The 14,809-nt window shown below is 43.6% G+C and overlaps 1 protein-coding gene and 1 long non-coding RNA gene across 3 annotated transcripts in view; one reads left to right on the top strand and one right to left on the bottom strand.

The window, feature by feature from the left end:
- Nucleotides 1-9,031, bottom strand: part of LOC144319093 (uncharacterized) — a 34,130-nt gene extending 25,099 nt beyond the window's left edge. Inside the window, exons 1-2 of the long non-coding RNA XR_013385003.1 lie at nt 8,811-9,031; nt 8,076-8,419 (exon numbers count right to left, since the gene is read on the bottom strand). This is a non-coding gene — a long non-coding RNA (uncharacterized LOC144319093). The remainder of the gene's footprint in view (nt 1-8,075; nt 8,420-8,810) is intronic.
- RORB (RAR related orphan receptor B) overlaps nt 6,015-14,809 on the top strand; it is a 200,718-nt gene continuing 191,923 nt past the window's right edge. The window contains exon 1 of one of the 2 annotated variants that reach the window (XM_077906831.1): nt 6,015-6,750. In XM_077906831.1, the coding sequence (XP_077762957.1) occupies nt 6,744-6,750 (7 nt within the window). In that variant the 5' untranslated portion in view covers nt 6,015-6,743. The remainder of the gene's footprint in view (nt 6,751-14,809) is intronic. The other variant, XM_077906822.1, reaches the window with a different exon arrangement.

Here is a 14,809-nt window from a genome sequence, read left to right as displayed (position 1 = left end):
ATTTTAGCCTCAGAATAAAAGGTTCCCTTCCCTTACCAAAGCTAACCCATGACCTCTGATCTCATTTCTTCAGACTCTGTTTTTATATTTAAAATTACCCATTTTGTTCAGTCCCAAATTTATATAGAAGGAAAGAAATCTGGTGTGTGTGTGTGTGTGTGTGTGTGTGTGTGTGTGTAGAAAGAGAAAGAAAACTTCATCTACCATCTTTTAAAACTAAAGGTCCACCCCCTCTCCCATGCACCAAACAACTTGAAAGGATAATCCAAACACTTCCTTGCATCCATCCATGTCTTTTTTTAAAGATTTTATTTATTTATTCATAAGAGACACACAAAGAGAGAGGGGGGCAGAGACACAGGAAGAGGGAGAAGCAGGCTCCATGTGGGGAGCCTGACAAGAGACTTGATCCCGGGTCTCCAGGATCTTCAGCCCTGGGCTGAAGGTGGCGCTAAACCTCTGAGCCACCCAGGCTGCCCCATCCATGTCTTAATAGCTCTTCCCTCTTCAGGCCTGAAAGTTTCCTAAGAATCACCAATAACTTTCTCATCAACATACTTGATGGCTTTTGAGTTCTCTGCCTATCTGACATTGTTGATCATTCCCTTTTTCTTGAAACTCTTCCCTACTTTGACTTCTCTAATACAGTATCAACATAGTCCAGCATCACTCGTTCATCCTCTTACTCACTGGCTTATCCTTCATCCTACCCATTAAAAAGAGACATTTGGTTTCTTCTCATATTATTTTGCTTCTCCTTAATGTTTCTGAGTGTCTTAAAAATCTTTTATTTTCACCTCTTTACAATTTCCAAATCTCCAGTTGTACATACCCAACCATCTGTTGGACATTGTCACCAATACACACCAAAACTGAAAATTAATCTCAGCATTTTCCTCTACTTATTCAAGAACCTACTCTTCCTTCCTTAGTTCTACTAATGATATATTCATTCTACCAGCTTCCTACTCATGAAGATTTAGTTTGACTTCTCCCTCACCTTAACCAGCACACTGACCACCAGCACCACCATATCATCATGAATTAGACTTTGTAGCTTTTGCCTGTCAAAATATACCCAACCTTTCCTCTTTTTTTCTTTCATTTTTACTGATGTCATTTTAATTCAGGCCCACATTATCTACGACCTGAAATATTTATTACAAAGGTATTTCCTAGACTCTATGATGGACCTGAATCAGTCATTAGATAATTATTAAATAAACTTTTCACAGTATCCTTTTATCTTCAAAGTCAAAATTCACCATTTTTTTTATTTAATGGCAGTTAGCAAATAACTACTTTCAGTCATAGAGTGTGTGGACATGCCATACTCTGCAGAGGACAAGAGTTCAAATATCCATTATTCATCCGCAAGTGTATTTTGAGCATCTACTATTTGTCAAGTAAGATGCTAGATTCTGGGGATTCAGCACGGAAAAAAAAAAAAATCAGGAAGGTTCCTGTACTTATGGAACTTAGATTTTTAGCGGCTACATCTGGGTTTGATTCACGGTCCCAACATTTTTGGATTTGTGATCTTAAGCAAGCTACTTGAGCCTGTGTTTCTTTATCTTAAAAGAAGGCAGGGGTTAGGAGAGTGAGAAATAATACACACCATGTAGGCTTTTTAAGGAAATAGAAATCAGATAGGCTGATAGATAGTGTAGTTCATCCAATAAATGTTAGCTTTTCTTCCCCCCCTTAATCTGTTTATTTTGTCATTTTCTCAAAGCTTACCTTACCTCTTATTCCACATCTTGGGATTCATTTTATTTTGGCCCACACACAGTCTTCCGAATTTCTTACATAAAGCACCAGCTATACATTTTTAGCAAATTTTCTCTTTTTTTCATTCTGAAAATTTGTTGAATTTGCATCCATCACTTAAAAATGAAGCAGAACTTAAAAGTACTAAAAGTTTATGAAGACTCTCCAACTGAGGATAAAACTGAGAATAGTAATAAATATGAAAATTACTAGATTTTGCTTTCTTTTATAATTATGTAACCAAACCTAAACACCATTTTTCTTTCTTCCCCAAATTAGGAGAGTTTAAAATGGAAAACAAAACCCAAAAAAACTCTTCTCTTTCCCTGTTTCCTTCCCCTTGGCTCCACCTCCCATTCATTAGAAACTAAGAGGGGACGTTCAGCAGTTTAGCACCTGTCTTCAGCCCAGGACTTGATCCTGGAGACCAGGATCCAGTCCCACATCGGGCTCCCTGCATGGAGCCTGGCTTCTCCCTCTGCCTGTGTCTCTGCCTTTCTCTCTCTCTCTCTGTGTGTGTGTGTGTGTGTGTGTGTGTGTGTCTCATGAATAAATAAATCTTAAAGAAAGAAAGAAACTAAGAAGAGATCTTATTCAGGTCTTTGATGTATTTCTGGTTCATATCCAGTGGACAAAACGGTGGAAAGCATCCATTCAACCAATAATTGTCAAGTGCCTATAAAGTACCAAGAGCTGTTCCAAACTCTAAGGAAATCCTGGCCCCTGCTCTCAGGGAGCTTCCACTCTGACTTAGGAAGCAAAGCTCTGTTGCAGCTGCTGGGGCTGTCGTAATTGCCTCTGTGTGAATACACTTACACTTGCAGGAGATATTGGAGCTAATCTAAACAATTTTCAGACCACTAGAGAAATCTGTATGTTAGAGCATTTTACCAAAGCTTTTCATTCAATCTTTCTTGGATGCCTCCAACAACAGTGAGCTCAGTACTTCACCATTTCCATATTTAATAGGTTTAAATATTTGAGGTTCTTATTTTTTCCTCATTTTCCCAATATTTAAGGTAGCCTTATATATCTTTCTTAACTTTCACAGCCACATAGCACCCCTATACACCCAATCCTTTAGTCACTCCAAATGTAATACTATTATCAATATTGCCAATGTTCCTCCAAGATTCATAGTTCTTTAATACAGTCTCTACAGACTGCCCAGCTCAGCATATGGTGAACCATTACTTCCTATTTTGGTTCAAACACTTTTGAGTTGAAATAATCCCAAGTGCCATGTTCAACCTACCTAGTTGGCTCATAATAAACCCTTGCCTCTGGCAGGATACTTCTTGTCATTATTACACTGTGGCCTTGTAGCTAAACTCGAGGAGTGGGGATATGTCCAGAAAGCAGGTTAGCAGGAACATAAGTGAAATTATATCAGTTCTTGAGATTAAGTACAGTGCTATGTAATCTACTGACTTTTATTTAAAATTACCAAAATTTAGATATCACCTTAGAACATCAGACCCAGAGACAAAAGCAGAGCTTCAAGATTATAGGAAATCAAATACTTTCATAATCATTTAAGTAAATGCCAATTTACTTAATTAATTCACACTGCACTTCATGTGAGCAAGGACATTATATCAATATATTCTTATTGTGCTAATCAAAATATGGATAGTTGCTGGCAGACAGGTTATAAAAAAATCCGATTATACATAAGTATTTTATGACTTTTTGGAAAATGCTGATTTCTTTAAGTCCTGAAGATTTATTTTACAACAAGTGGGTTCCATTCAGTTGACATAATTTGCAACTTATTAGGAAAGCTCAAGAACTCAGTTTTTTTTAATTTTTAGGAAGATCCAAAATGTCCCAGATCACCACAATATAACCAATGATCAACATTTATTCCACTCTAAAAAAGAAATACTTTTGTACCACGATATATGATATAATACAGTTTTGAAAAATGATATAATTTAAGTCTTTACTTCTAATTAATAATTTTTTTCAGGGATCCCTGGGTGGCGCAGCGGTTTGGCGCCTGCCTTTGGCCCAGGGCACGATCCTGGAGACCCGGGATCGAATCCCACGTCGGGCTCCCGGTGCATGGAGCCTGCTTCTCCCTCTGCCTGTGTCTCTGCCTCTCTCTCTCTCTCTCTCTCTCTCTCTCTCTCTGTGTGACTATCATAAATAAATAAAAATTTAAAAAAAAATAATAATTTTTTTCAGAAGTTTTCAGAAGAGATTAAAAACTATTTGATACAGCTCTAAGCAAAATCATGCATTGTCGAACCTACAAAGCAAAGGACATAGAAAACTGCTAAGGAAGGGAGAAAGGCACTTGTCATATATATGTTGACTATCTTTTTTAAGAATTACAGATATTGCAGCCAGCAGTAAAAGAAATTTAAGAATTCAGTAAATGTTCAGGAACTTAAGACTAGAAGAAAAGAGTTAAAATTCTTGAATTTCAAAATTTCTCCTTAATCAGAAATAGAAATCTAAAATAATCACAACAGTAATAATTATAGTGTTTACAAAGGCTTTGGAACTTTCAACACTCCTGTGTCTCCGCTTGAAGCACATAAAATTAAAATGTTGTAGTCACAATTTGTTTCTTGACTATTTTATATTCAGTAATTTTTAATGAAGCAACTAAATTAGGCATAACTTAGTGCAGCTTTAATGTGGTTATAATGAATATATTTTACTTGATTAAAAATGATAAAACCAGGGAGCCTTAAATATTATCTTAAAAGATTAACTACTGTGTCAATTACAAATCTAGGGGAAAGGTATTTATAAGAGAATAACTATTCTGAACAGTGACTTCCTTCTGTTCATTTCATTTAATTAAAGACTCAATCAACTTTCACTCTTAATACTAAAATTTTCCTAAATTACACATTGGCTTGCAAATGGAAGGGCATATAGCAGGGCTAAGTCAATTTAGCACTAGGGAGGATTCAGCAAGTAATCCATTTTCTTATTTAAACAGGGAGGGACAAACTACTTGGCCGTGTAGAGTGCAGTAATTAACTAAATAATCGCCAATTTTGCATTGCATTTTTTTTGTCACATGACATAATATGAATAGAGCAAAAAATCAAATTATTTGGGCAGGTGAATGATGATGAGGCCTGCTCTGCCAACAGGTACGCTAATGAGTAGAAGCCTCAATGGCTTAAGACTGAGTAAGAGAAGCAAATTTCTCCCCTCTCTGCTTTGTAGGGGACCAATTAACCTACTATGGTGGGGATGGGGGCGGGGAGTAGATGTGATCACTATGTGTTTACTGTGTCCACTGAGAGAGGAAAACTTGCAAAGGAACAGGTTTGACATATGCACTGGATTTTTATCAAAATACAAATAAATGGTCATAGATGACAGTTTTCACCTAAGGAATACAAAATACTCACGTTTAATTGTCAGTCTCCAATAAATAGAGAAGTGTCTTCTCAAAGCCAGGGGCTTAAGAGTCCTCCCTCCTAGAGCCCTACACGTTTGTCAAACAAACAGCACTTACACAGTCATCCCTCTGGCCTCAGCCATCTCCCTGGCACCACTGAGGTAGCCACAGTTGGGGCTCTTACCCTTGAATAGAGGTAGCGCAATGCCAGGAGATTTTGCAAATGCTAATAAAAATTTCCTTGACGAAAGAAAGTATTACAACATTTTTAAAAAATAATTAAAAAAAAATAAATAAAAACCACCCTGAAGAAATCTTAAGTGTGTCGTGCTTCCTGTTTTTAGGATTCGGGGCGGGAAGCATCTGAAAGATGGTTTTCAAGGAAGCGGATGGCCCTTGCACGGGACTGCAGTTTGGTCACGCTCAGCGTGATGGAAATTGATTGGCGTTTTGCTGCCACGAAAAGCCCCGCCAGAAATTCGGAGTTTACCGAAAGAGGACTCTGCAGAGCGCTGCCAGGCACTCAGAACTCACTCTCGGGGCGGGCGGCGGCTGCGAGAGACGGACGCAACGTGGGACCCGGGCAGCCGCACGGCCGTCGCCTCCGAGAGGACTGGGCAGCGCCTTCCCCCGCCTCCGGGGTCGGACGTGAGTGTCCCCTGCGGGTCGGCGCCCCTCGCGGGCCGGGCCCGCTCCTTTGCCCAGCTCGGACGGTCTCCCCGGCCAGTGTCAGCTCGGGCCGGCCGCGGGCCGCCGCGTCCCGCACCCCCGCCCGCCTCCGGGAAGCGCGGCCCCTCCCCCGCGGCCCCGGCCCCGGCCCCTCCGAGCGCTGCCGGGCGCTGATAGGCGGCGGCGCTGACAGCGGGCGGGGCCTGGGAGTCCCGGCCAAACCCGCCCTCGCGTATAAGCCCCTTCTCGGCTCTCTCTCTCTCCATCTCTCTCCTCTCTTTCTCTCTCGCTCCCTTCCTCCCTGTAACTGAACAGTGAAAATTCACTGGATCCGCTAACAGGCACAGATGTCATGTGAAAACGCACATGCTCTGCCATCCACACCGCCTTTCTTCCTTTTCTGTTTCCTTCCCCCCCCCACCCCTTGCTCCTTCTCCTTCTTCTTTGTAACTAACAAAACCACCACCAACTCCTCCTCCTGCTGCTGCTTCTGCCCTTCCTCCTCCTCCTCAGTCCAAGTGATCACAAAAGAAATCTTCTAAGCCGGAGGCGGTGGCATTTTTAAAAAGCAAGCACATTAGAGAGAAAGAAAAAAGAAAAACAAAAGCAAAACAAAACCCGGGCACCAGCCAGACAGCACCTTTTTTTTTTTTTTTTTTTTTTTTTTTCCCACCCTTCCTGAAAACAAACAACCAAACAACCATCAAAACAGTCATCACCACCATCATCAAAACTGTTAACATAGCGGCGGCGGCGGCGGCGGCGGCAAACGTCACCCTCCGGCCACGGCGTCCGCCTAAAGGGATGGTTTTCTCGGCGGAGCAGCTCTTTGCCGACCACCTTCTTCACTCGTGCTGAGCAGGATTTTTGGGCTCTCCGGGGTTCGGGCTGGGAGCAGCTTCATGACTACGCGGAGCGGGAGAGCGGCCACACCATGCGAGGTAAGCGAGCCCGCGGACAGCGAGAGGGTCCCCGGTCCGGCCACCGCCGGCCCCTGCGGAGGGGGAGGGGAGCGCACCCCGCACACGGGAAGGGGCTCTCGGGGCGCGGGGCTGGGGTCCGCGCTCGCAGGTGGGCTGCCGATGGCCTCGGGCGTGCAAAGTTGTGGGAAGGTGTGGATGCCTCTCGGGAGTTCTGGAGGGACGCAGGAGGGCGCTTTTTGGAGAGAGGAGCGGCGCTAGTTGCTTCCTCCCGGGCCAGGAGTTTCGCCGAACCGTTTGTGCTCGTCGCTCTCGGCTGCGGCCGCGGACGCCGGGTGGAGCGGGAGCCGGCGCGGGCTGCGGCCCCACGAGGCGGCTGGGAGCCCCCGGCGCGCGGCGGTGGCCTGCGGGGCTGGGGCGCGCGGGGCGCACGGGCAGGCGGCGGGGCGCGGGGGCGCGGGGGCTCGGGGGCGCGGGCGCACGGACTCACGGACTCGGGCTGGCCCGGCCCTGCCTCGCGGCAGCGGTGGGCAGGGGGGCGCGGGCGCGGGCGCGGGACCCGACGCGGACGCTGCATCGGCCCCCGCGCCCGTCCCTTGCGCCGGCGCTCCGCCCTGGCCAGGTCCGCGTGCTGGAGCCCGCGCGGTCCACGGACGAGCGCCGCCCCGAAAAAGTTGCGCAGAGAAAGTTCCAGAGGACTGAGAAGCCGGCGCCCCCCGCGGCCGAGGATGCTCTTTTTGTCAAGGGGCCGCTGGGTGAGCCCCGGAGCCGAGACCCCCAGCGGCGGCGGCGGCGGCGGCGGGTCCCTGGGGCGAGCTGGCAGCCGCGGGGCGGCGCGCCGGGGGCAGGCGAGAGAGGCTTCCCCTGGGTCCCCTCGGCGCTGCCCAGTGGACGGCCCGGCCGGCTGGACGGAGCCACTACGTCGGTCTCCTCCCCGGCAGTGCCGGGACCTTCGGGTCTCCAGCGCGCTGTGCTCGGACCCGCTCCCCCCCACTTTCTGCTTGGCCACAACTTTACTCTTTTCTTGAAGAGCGGGCCGAGAGCCAGCTTGCCGTGGGGACGTGTGCAAGTCTCGGGGCACCTGCCTCGCCCCGTTTTTTCTTCCTGGCCACTCTACGGCTCTTTGTGGGGCTCTCCGCTACCCGTCGCACGCCCTCCGGGGCCTGGCAACAAACAGAAAGTTGGAGAGGCCAGCCCCGGGCCTCCCTACGTCCCTGACCCGGCGACAGGTGGACTAGGCAGGTAGAGCTAGGGAAGGTCGGACTGCAAACGCTCCTCGTCTTCTAGCCGGCAGTGCACCTCTCCCACTCGCCCCCGCCCCCCGCCCCCTCCCCCGCAGCACCTACCTCTCTAGGAGGGCCCTGGGGGGCGGGGCGCAGCGGGCATGGTCTCGTGCTCCGCACAAAGTGAACCCCGGAGCTTGGAGCTTGGACGCCGGGGCAGGGACTGGCTGGGCGCTGGGACGTGGCAGGAAAGGGAAGGAGGGGGAAGAACAGAGAGGTTGTCCAGGGAAGTGAGTGGGAGGGAGCTAGCCATCCAGGTGGGGTGATGGACCCCGCGAACTCGGAGTGGGAGCTCCGGGGCTTGCGAGCCGGTTCCGGTTGAGTGTCCCAGTTGGGGGTTTGGTCACATGCGGCATCGTCCAGATTCTCTCAGAAAATTGTACTCGGGCAACTGGCGAGTATAGAACCTGTAAGGGAAAGACGCCCCCACCCCAGTCTTTGTTTTTCTGTTTCTGCCCCGTCTCACCACCATCCCCCTCCTTTCGGCTTCCCCTGCTCGGGCCTGGGGCCGCCGGGTCGCCCTTCCCTTACTTCTCCCCTTCCAACATTCCTCCCACGGCAGGACCACGTTCTGATGGTCGGAAACCACGCGTCGTGTCGGCTCCCACCCGGCACTAGGACCTGCGGCGCAAAAGCCGCTCGCTCTCCCCTTAAATTAAAGAAAGCGGCGGTGCGGGGCAGGAGTGGGTTGTAGCTTGATCGCGCTGCTCCTGAAGCAGCACTATGCCAGACAGTCCGGATCGCCTCGGGCTCCAGCAGCCTGAAGGCTTGAAAGCCAGGCGCTCGCCTAGTGCTCACCTTCAGAAACCAGTCGACAGCCCACACTCACTCGCTTTCCAGAAGGCTGTCACCCTCGCCAAGCTGCCCAGAAGAGTTTACAAGTCCTAACTTAAAGCGGCTCTCCGGCGAGGGGGAGGGGGGGGGGTGCTCGCCCTGGAAGAAAAGGAAGCTTACAAGGTGGCAGAGTCTTTTTCTCCACCTCCCAGGCTCTCCTTTCCTGACCCCTGTGCACTTCCTACAGGCTGTGCCCTCCCGCAGCATCAGGGGCTGTTCCTTAAGGATAAGTTGACAAAAGGTCTGGGCTACTCAGACGTCTTGTGGGAGTCAGGGGTTGAACTTGAGTGTGAACTTGAGAAGTGAGAGCGGAAACGAATCAGCTTTCTCTTGTGCCTGGGCTACTAATCAGCCTTACATCAGGGGGAGGGGACGGTTTTGAACTCTGCTTTACAGTGTATCCACTCCATTTCCCCCATCCTCCCCCCAACACACACACACACACACACACACACACACACTCCCCATCCCAAGGTGATCCAGTGACAGGGATTTTGGCCTCGGCTTCACGGCTTACATTTGGCAGCTCTCCCAAGTCAGGCCTCTTTGTGTGACCTAAACTTGGTTCAGGATTCAGTGGTCGCTTCGGGACCAATCCAGCAAACCCACCCTCCATCTCCTTCTGCCCCTGGTAGGTCTATGGCAGTTAAGAGACTTTATCCTGAGGGAAGCTCTAGGGTAAGAAAGGGGTTAAGAAGCTCTGATCTTTGAGGTCATTGTCCTGCCCACTGCTGAACTGATTTCTTCCCTGAGCACCGGGGCTTACTCAGGGCTGGCCTGGGGCGAAGGAGGTTGTATTTGGTGGCACACAAAGCATTTCACTCTTTGTCTGCTAGAGGGTACCACTTGAGTTCTAGTGATGCTACTTCACAGATTACATTATTGAAAAAGAATAACTTCTGAAGATGGAAGGAAAGACTTTTAATTGGGTCGATCCATAGGTGAGAAATGAGTGAGCCCAAGTACGGGTTTCAAGACTCCTTCCTAAGAGGCCTGTCTGTCAGCTGTTTATTACACAGGCGCACAGAAATGGTCGGATTTTTCAGCCCTGCCTCCACAGAAAACCCTGCTTCCCAAAACAGGGGCACAGATGTCGTCGCAATCAATAGGTGATTGTGGCTCCTACGGATTAGAAATCTGGTTTTATGCTTGCTGTAAACAAGGATAGGGCTTGGCTTTTGTAAAGCCCAGTTTTCATCTATTATTTTCAGGTAGTTAATTTTTATTAACTGCTAACTTTAGAAAAGCAGCAGCTTGCTCTCAAGGGTATGGTGGCCCTTTGGAAGTCTGGAGCTCTGAATGTCCTGCCGGCCAGGCCTTTAGATTTCCTAAACGAATTCTCTATCTTAATTTTTTTCACAAATTCCAGTTAAATATTGCTAACCAGAATTCCTATCTTAATTTCTCCCACAAATTCCAATTAAATATTTCTATCCAAGATCCCACCATCCACAAATAATAAAAAAAATTGCTGGAAGGACATCTCTGTCAATAGTCCATTAATAATTGTTCATTAAGTAATCCAGTAAGCTGTCTTACTGAAAAGTGAATGTTTAAACAGCTTAAAGAAAAATTCTAAATCTCTATGTCAAGTATTTTTGGAAAAAAATATTAAGCCAGAAAAATAAAATATTTTCTTAGGTGGTTACATCCTGGGACTCTCTCCTCCCCCCATCCCCATCATCCTGAGTGAATTTACAGCTACTATGGCACAGACGTGTTTGACATTCTCAGCTTTTGGGATATGTATTAGTAGCACCAAGGCTTTTTACTTTTCTAGATGTTCAGATAATCAGGAACTGGGAAACCAGAATGGAAACATAAAGGGAGAAATTCTGAACAGCAGGCCTTATAAACATGAGGACTACAAGATTAAAACTCCTTTGTTAGAATTCATTTAAAACTTAGAAGTCCTGGATTTTACATCAACAGCAGTATAGCTTTTGCTATACTGTTTAGAAAACCCTTGGAAGATGGTTTCTAGAATCATTATTAAAGTGGTTTATGTGAAGCTTTGCTTAAATGTAAATAACGAGTATTTTATACTCTTAGTCAAATACAAATGTTAACATTTACTTATTTTGGTAACAATTTGTTAAATACTAAACTATTAGCAGCCTTAAAAGCAGTTATCTGGTGTGAATGTAATGCAAATACACTGTATTTCAAATTTAAATGTTACAGAATCATGAAACCTAATTTTACAGCACCAAGGACTTTTACAATACCAAGAAAATATTAACTTTTAGGGTTGGTCTTCATGAAAATGATGTTGGAACTGTGTCATAATACCTACTTTTTCCCTGAAGTTAGCATATATAGATAGAATTGGCACCAGGATTTTAACATGATTCAAGTTTTTCTAGATAAAAAAAGGCAAGTGAAACTTTCTTTTCAGCTATTATATCACATTTTATAAACGTGTATCCACCTTTTAGAAAAGTAATGTGACCATTGTAGTTTTTATACTTTTTACTAACAACAGTCCTAAAAAAATAGAAATGTGAATCACAGCACATTAACTAGATTTTTTTCCACTGCAATGAATAATATACCTTTAACTTGAAGGACTTAGTATAGGATTCAATTAATATAGAGTTTAAAATTATTCTAGTAAATTATCAAGTTAAAAAATTCTACATAGGTAGGTCTGCTGGTGTTTTGTAAATTTGTAAATAAAGTGAGGTTCTAAATTGTGAACAATAACATTATTGTTACTGTACTTTGGTGAAATTTAAGCCTTACAGATAATTATATGAGGAAATAGGAGAATTAATTCCAAAGTTAAAACCACCAAATTCTGTCCAGATTGTAGCATATCAAAGATGATGAGCATGTGTATTATCCGTGCAAAAGTTGTTAGTGATTGAGGTGACTTAGTACATACATATTTTTTTCTTGTTCTATTACTGAGAAAAGAATTTTTTAAAACTGTCATTTTTGTATCTATTCTATAAAGGCAACACAACATAGAAGTTTTAAATTATACTGCCACAAATTTAATGTAATGAAACATTTTATTGTGATGTTAAAATATACAAAAAAGTAAATATAAGGAGTGGACATTGTGCTTGATAATTAATATTTTGTCTCAATGTAGTTTTACTATTCGATCCATCCTTATCTAAAGGATAGAAATTAAGTAGACAAATGAAATAAATCTTTTGTAATATAATGAATAATGACCTTTGATAAAATGAGCACTGTACACATAAAGTATTATTCCTGTAATTTTGTAATCATCTTCCAATTACAGCTTCTTGCAAATATTTATCTTACTTTGAATAGAATCTCTGACTTAACAGAATCCCTAGCAGATAATAGCAGTCTTTGGAGGCGTCTGTTGATACACACTGATACACAATATGTATATGTATGTGCCTATAACCACCCACTCAGACAAGAAGAATGAATATTTGAGAGAGAAAATCATTCTTATCTTTGCTTTCACAATCCAGACTTCCAAATTCAAACATATTTAGAGAAACAGACACAACTTTCCAGAGCATTCAAAAGGAAGAAATGAATACATGTGGTACTTGAGTCGCATAAAAAGAAACTGTTAATAGCATCTATTTATAAATAATCTACACAAAACTCCATTATACTACCTAATGATAATTAGAGAGGAAAGGAATCAAAGAATTCAGGACTGCCAAATAAATAAAATATTCCCTCTCAAATTAAGCTACAAATTCATAGATAACAAGGCTTATGCCATGAATTGAAGGATGCCTCCTTTGTAGCACAAGACAAAGGGAGCATAGAGGAATAAATATTGATTGAACTAATCATCTGATGAATAGAAATGAGATTTACCAGTGCACCAATATAATAGGCTATGTTAACTAGTTCTTTCATAGCACATATGCTGCCCTTTCAACCCCTGACCCCATCCATTCAGTTCTTAATGAGGGAAACCACAGGTGTTATAACGGCATTTATAGTGAATCAAGCTAAATATAATAACCATGTGGTTAACTAATGGCATTGAAGGGGTGGGTTCTTATGAAAAGAAATAGTGTGATCAGAGTGTCACAAAATTATTATGCATTGCAAGCCACTTAGAATTTTGGCTCGCTCTGTTCACTTTCAAAATACATCTCTTTGGCCATCAGTATTTCAAGTCCTAGATTGTTTTCCCCTTAATAAGTACAGTTCTAGTCATGCTTATCTGAGGAGTTAAAAATGTTATTCACTACATTTCACCTACATTGCTTTATATGTTGCGTCGTAAAGCGTTGAAAATATTTAAAAATAACATGTAGAAATATACCTTTTTATACTTAATCTAACATGCATTTTTCTTGGTTAGTGCTTATTTCTTAAATATTGGAAATAGAATATAACTTTGTAGTAATTATTATAATTATATGATAAATTTTATTTTAAAATTAAATTGGGATGTTCTTGGCTTAGGCAGGTTCTTAAGGCCAAAATGAACATGTCACCTTTTCCAAAACATGAGGCTAAAAACTTATCCAGAAACATGCTCTTATAAAAGAGCAAAAGTAATTTGTTTTGACTTAAGCATGTTCACCTCTGCATGAATGTTTTATTAACTGGCTGGGTATGCTGAGTTTGTAAATTACTTTGCTACAAACTGTATTTGTTGATGTCATTTTTGTGTGTGATTAGTTACCATACCATGTGGTCCTGGGTTATATTTCTCTAATTCAGAGGAATTATAGACATCAGCAAAGAAGGGAAAATTAATCTGATTGTTTACTGAATTATATTTTTTGTTACTAGTCATCACTTTGTACTCATGTGAGCCCACTATCCTGGTACCGTGGTGTATATGAAAGATTTGGGTTGCTTAAAGAAAACTATTACATGGATTTTATCACATAGGAAAGCATTTTTTTGGGAATCCCTGGGTGGCTCAGCGGTCTAGCGCCTGACTTCGGCCGAGGGTGTGATCCTGGAGTCCCGGGATCCAGTCCCACATTAGGCTCCCTGCATGCATCCTGCTTCTCCCTCTGCCTGTGTCTCCGCCTCTCTCTCTCTTTGTCTCTCATGAATAAATAAATAAAATCTTTAAGAAAAAAAAGGAAAGCATTTTTTCTGGTGAATATTACAAGAAGTCAGTTTAAATAATATTTTTAAAAATTTTTCTTACGACTATTCAGTAAAGCACCCTTCTTTAAAGACTGTTACATCCATCACCTGAATTTCATTAGAATTATATTGTGATCATGTGACAACAGCAGATATACAATATTTTAATATTTAATCAGAAGTGCAAAAGGTATTCTCTGAATTTGGGCACAAAATCATCCTTAAAAAGAAAACAGCAAAAGCTTTTTTAAAAGGCCTTGGCATTTATAGTCCTCACTTGGCATGGAATAAATAAGTATTACTGGCCACAAAAAAATATATAAAATATTTTATTTTAATCTTCTGTTTTTTAAATATCACTTTCAAATACAAATTTCTTTCCTTATTTGGAACCAGCTAAGTTTCATCCTCCCCCATTCTAAAAACCTTGTCAAAATCATGGATCAGCTCATTTCTCGGACTGCAAAATAAGGTGCACTTTCTAGTGTAAGACTAAGATTATCTTCCCAAGTGTTTCAGTTTTCAGTTTTAATTTTAAAAAGGAGAGGCTCTAAGTTTTCATCTTTTGCAGATACACACACACACACACACACACACACACACAAATAGAAGTGTATGTGATTTATTCAGGATTTATTGAGCATCTACTCAAAGCAGTGCACAGAGCTGAACTTCAAGAATGCCCAAGTTGGTGGGCACTGGGTGGCTCAGTCGTTTTGAGTGGCTGCCTTCGGCTCAGGTCCTGATCCCAGGGTCCTGGGATCTTGGGATGGAGCCCTGCCTCTGGTTCCCTGCTCAGCAGGGAGCCTGCTTCTCCCTCTATCTCCACCCTCCACGTATGCGTGCTCTCTCTCTCTCTCTCTCTCTCTCACACACACACACACACACACACACACATGCTC

The sequence above is a fragment of the Canis aureus genome, chromosome 1 (genome assembly GCF_053574225.1).
Source record: "Canis aureus isolate CA01 chromosome 1, VMU_Caureus_v.1.0, whole genome shotgun sequence".
Lineage (NCBI taxonomy): Eukaryota > Metazoa > Chordata > Mammalia > Carnivora > Canidae > Canis > Canis aureus.
This window is presented reverse-complemented; position numbering and strand designations above follow the sequence as displayed.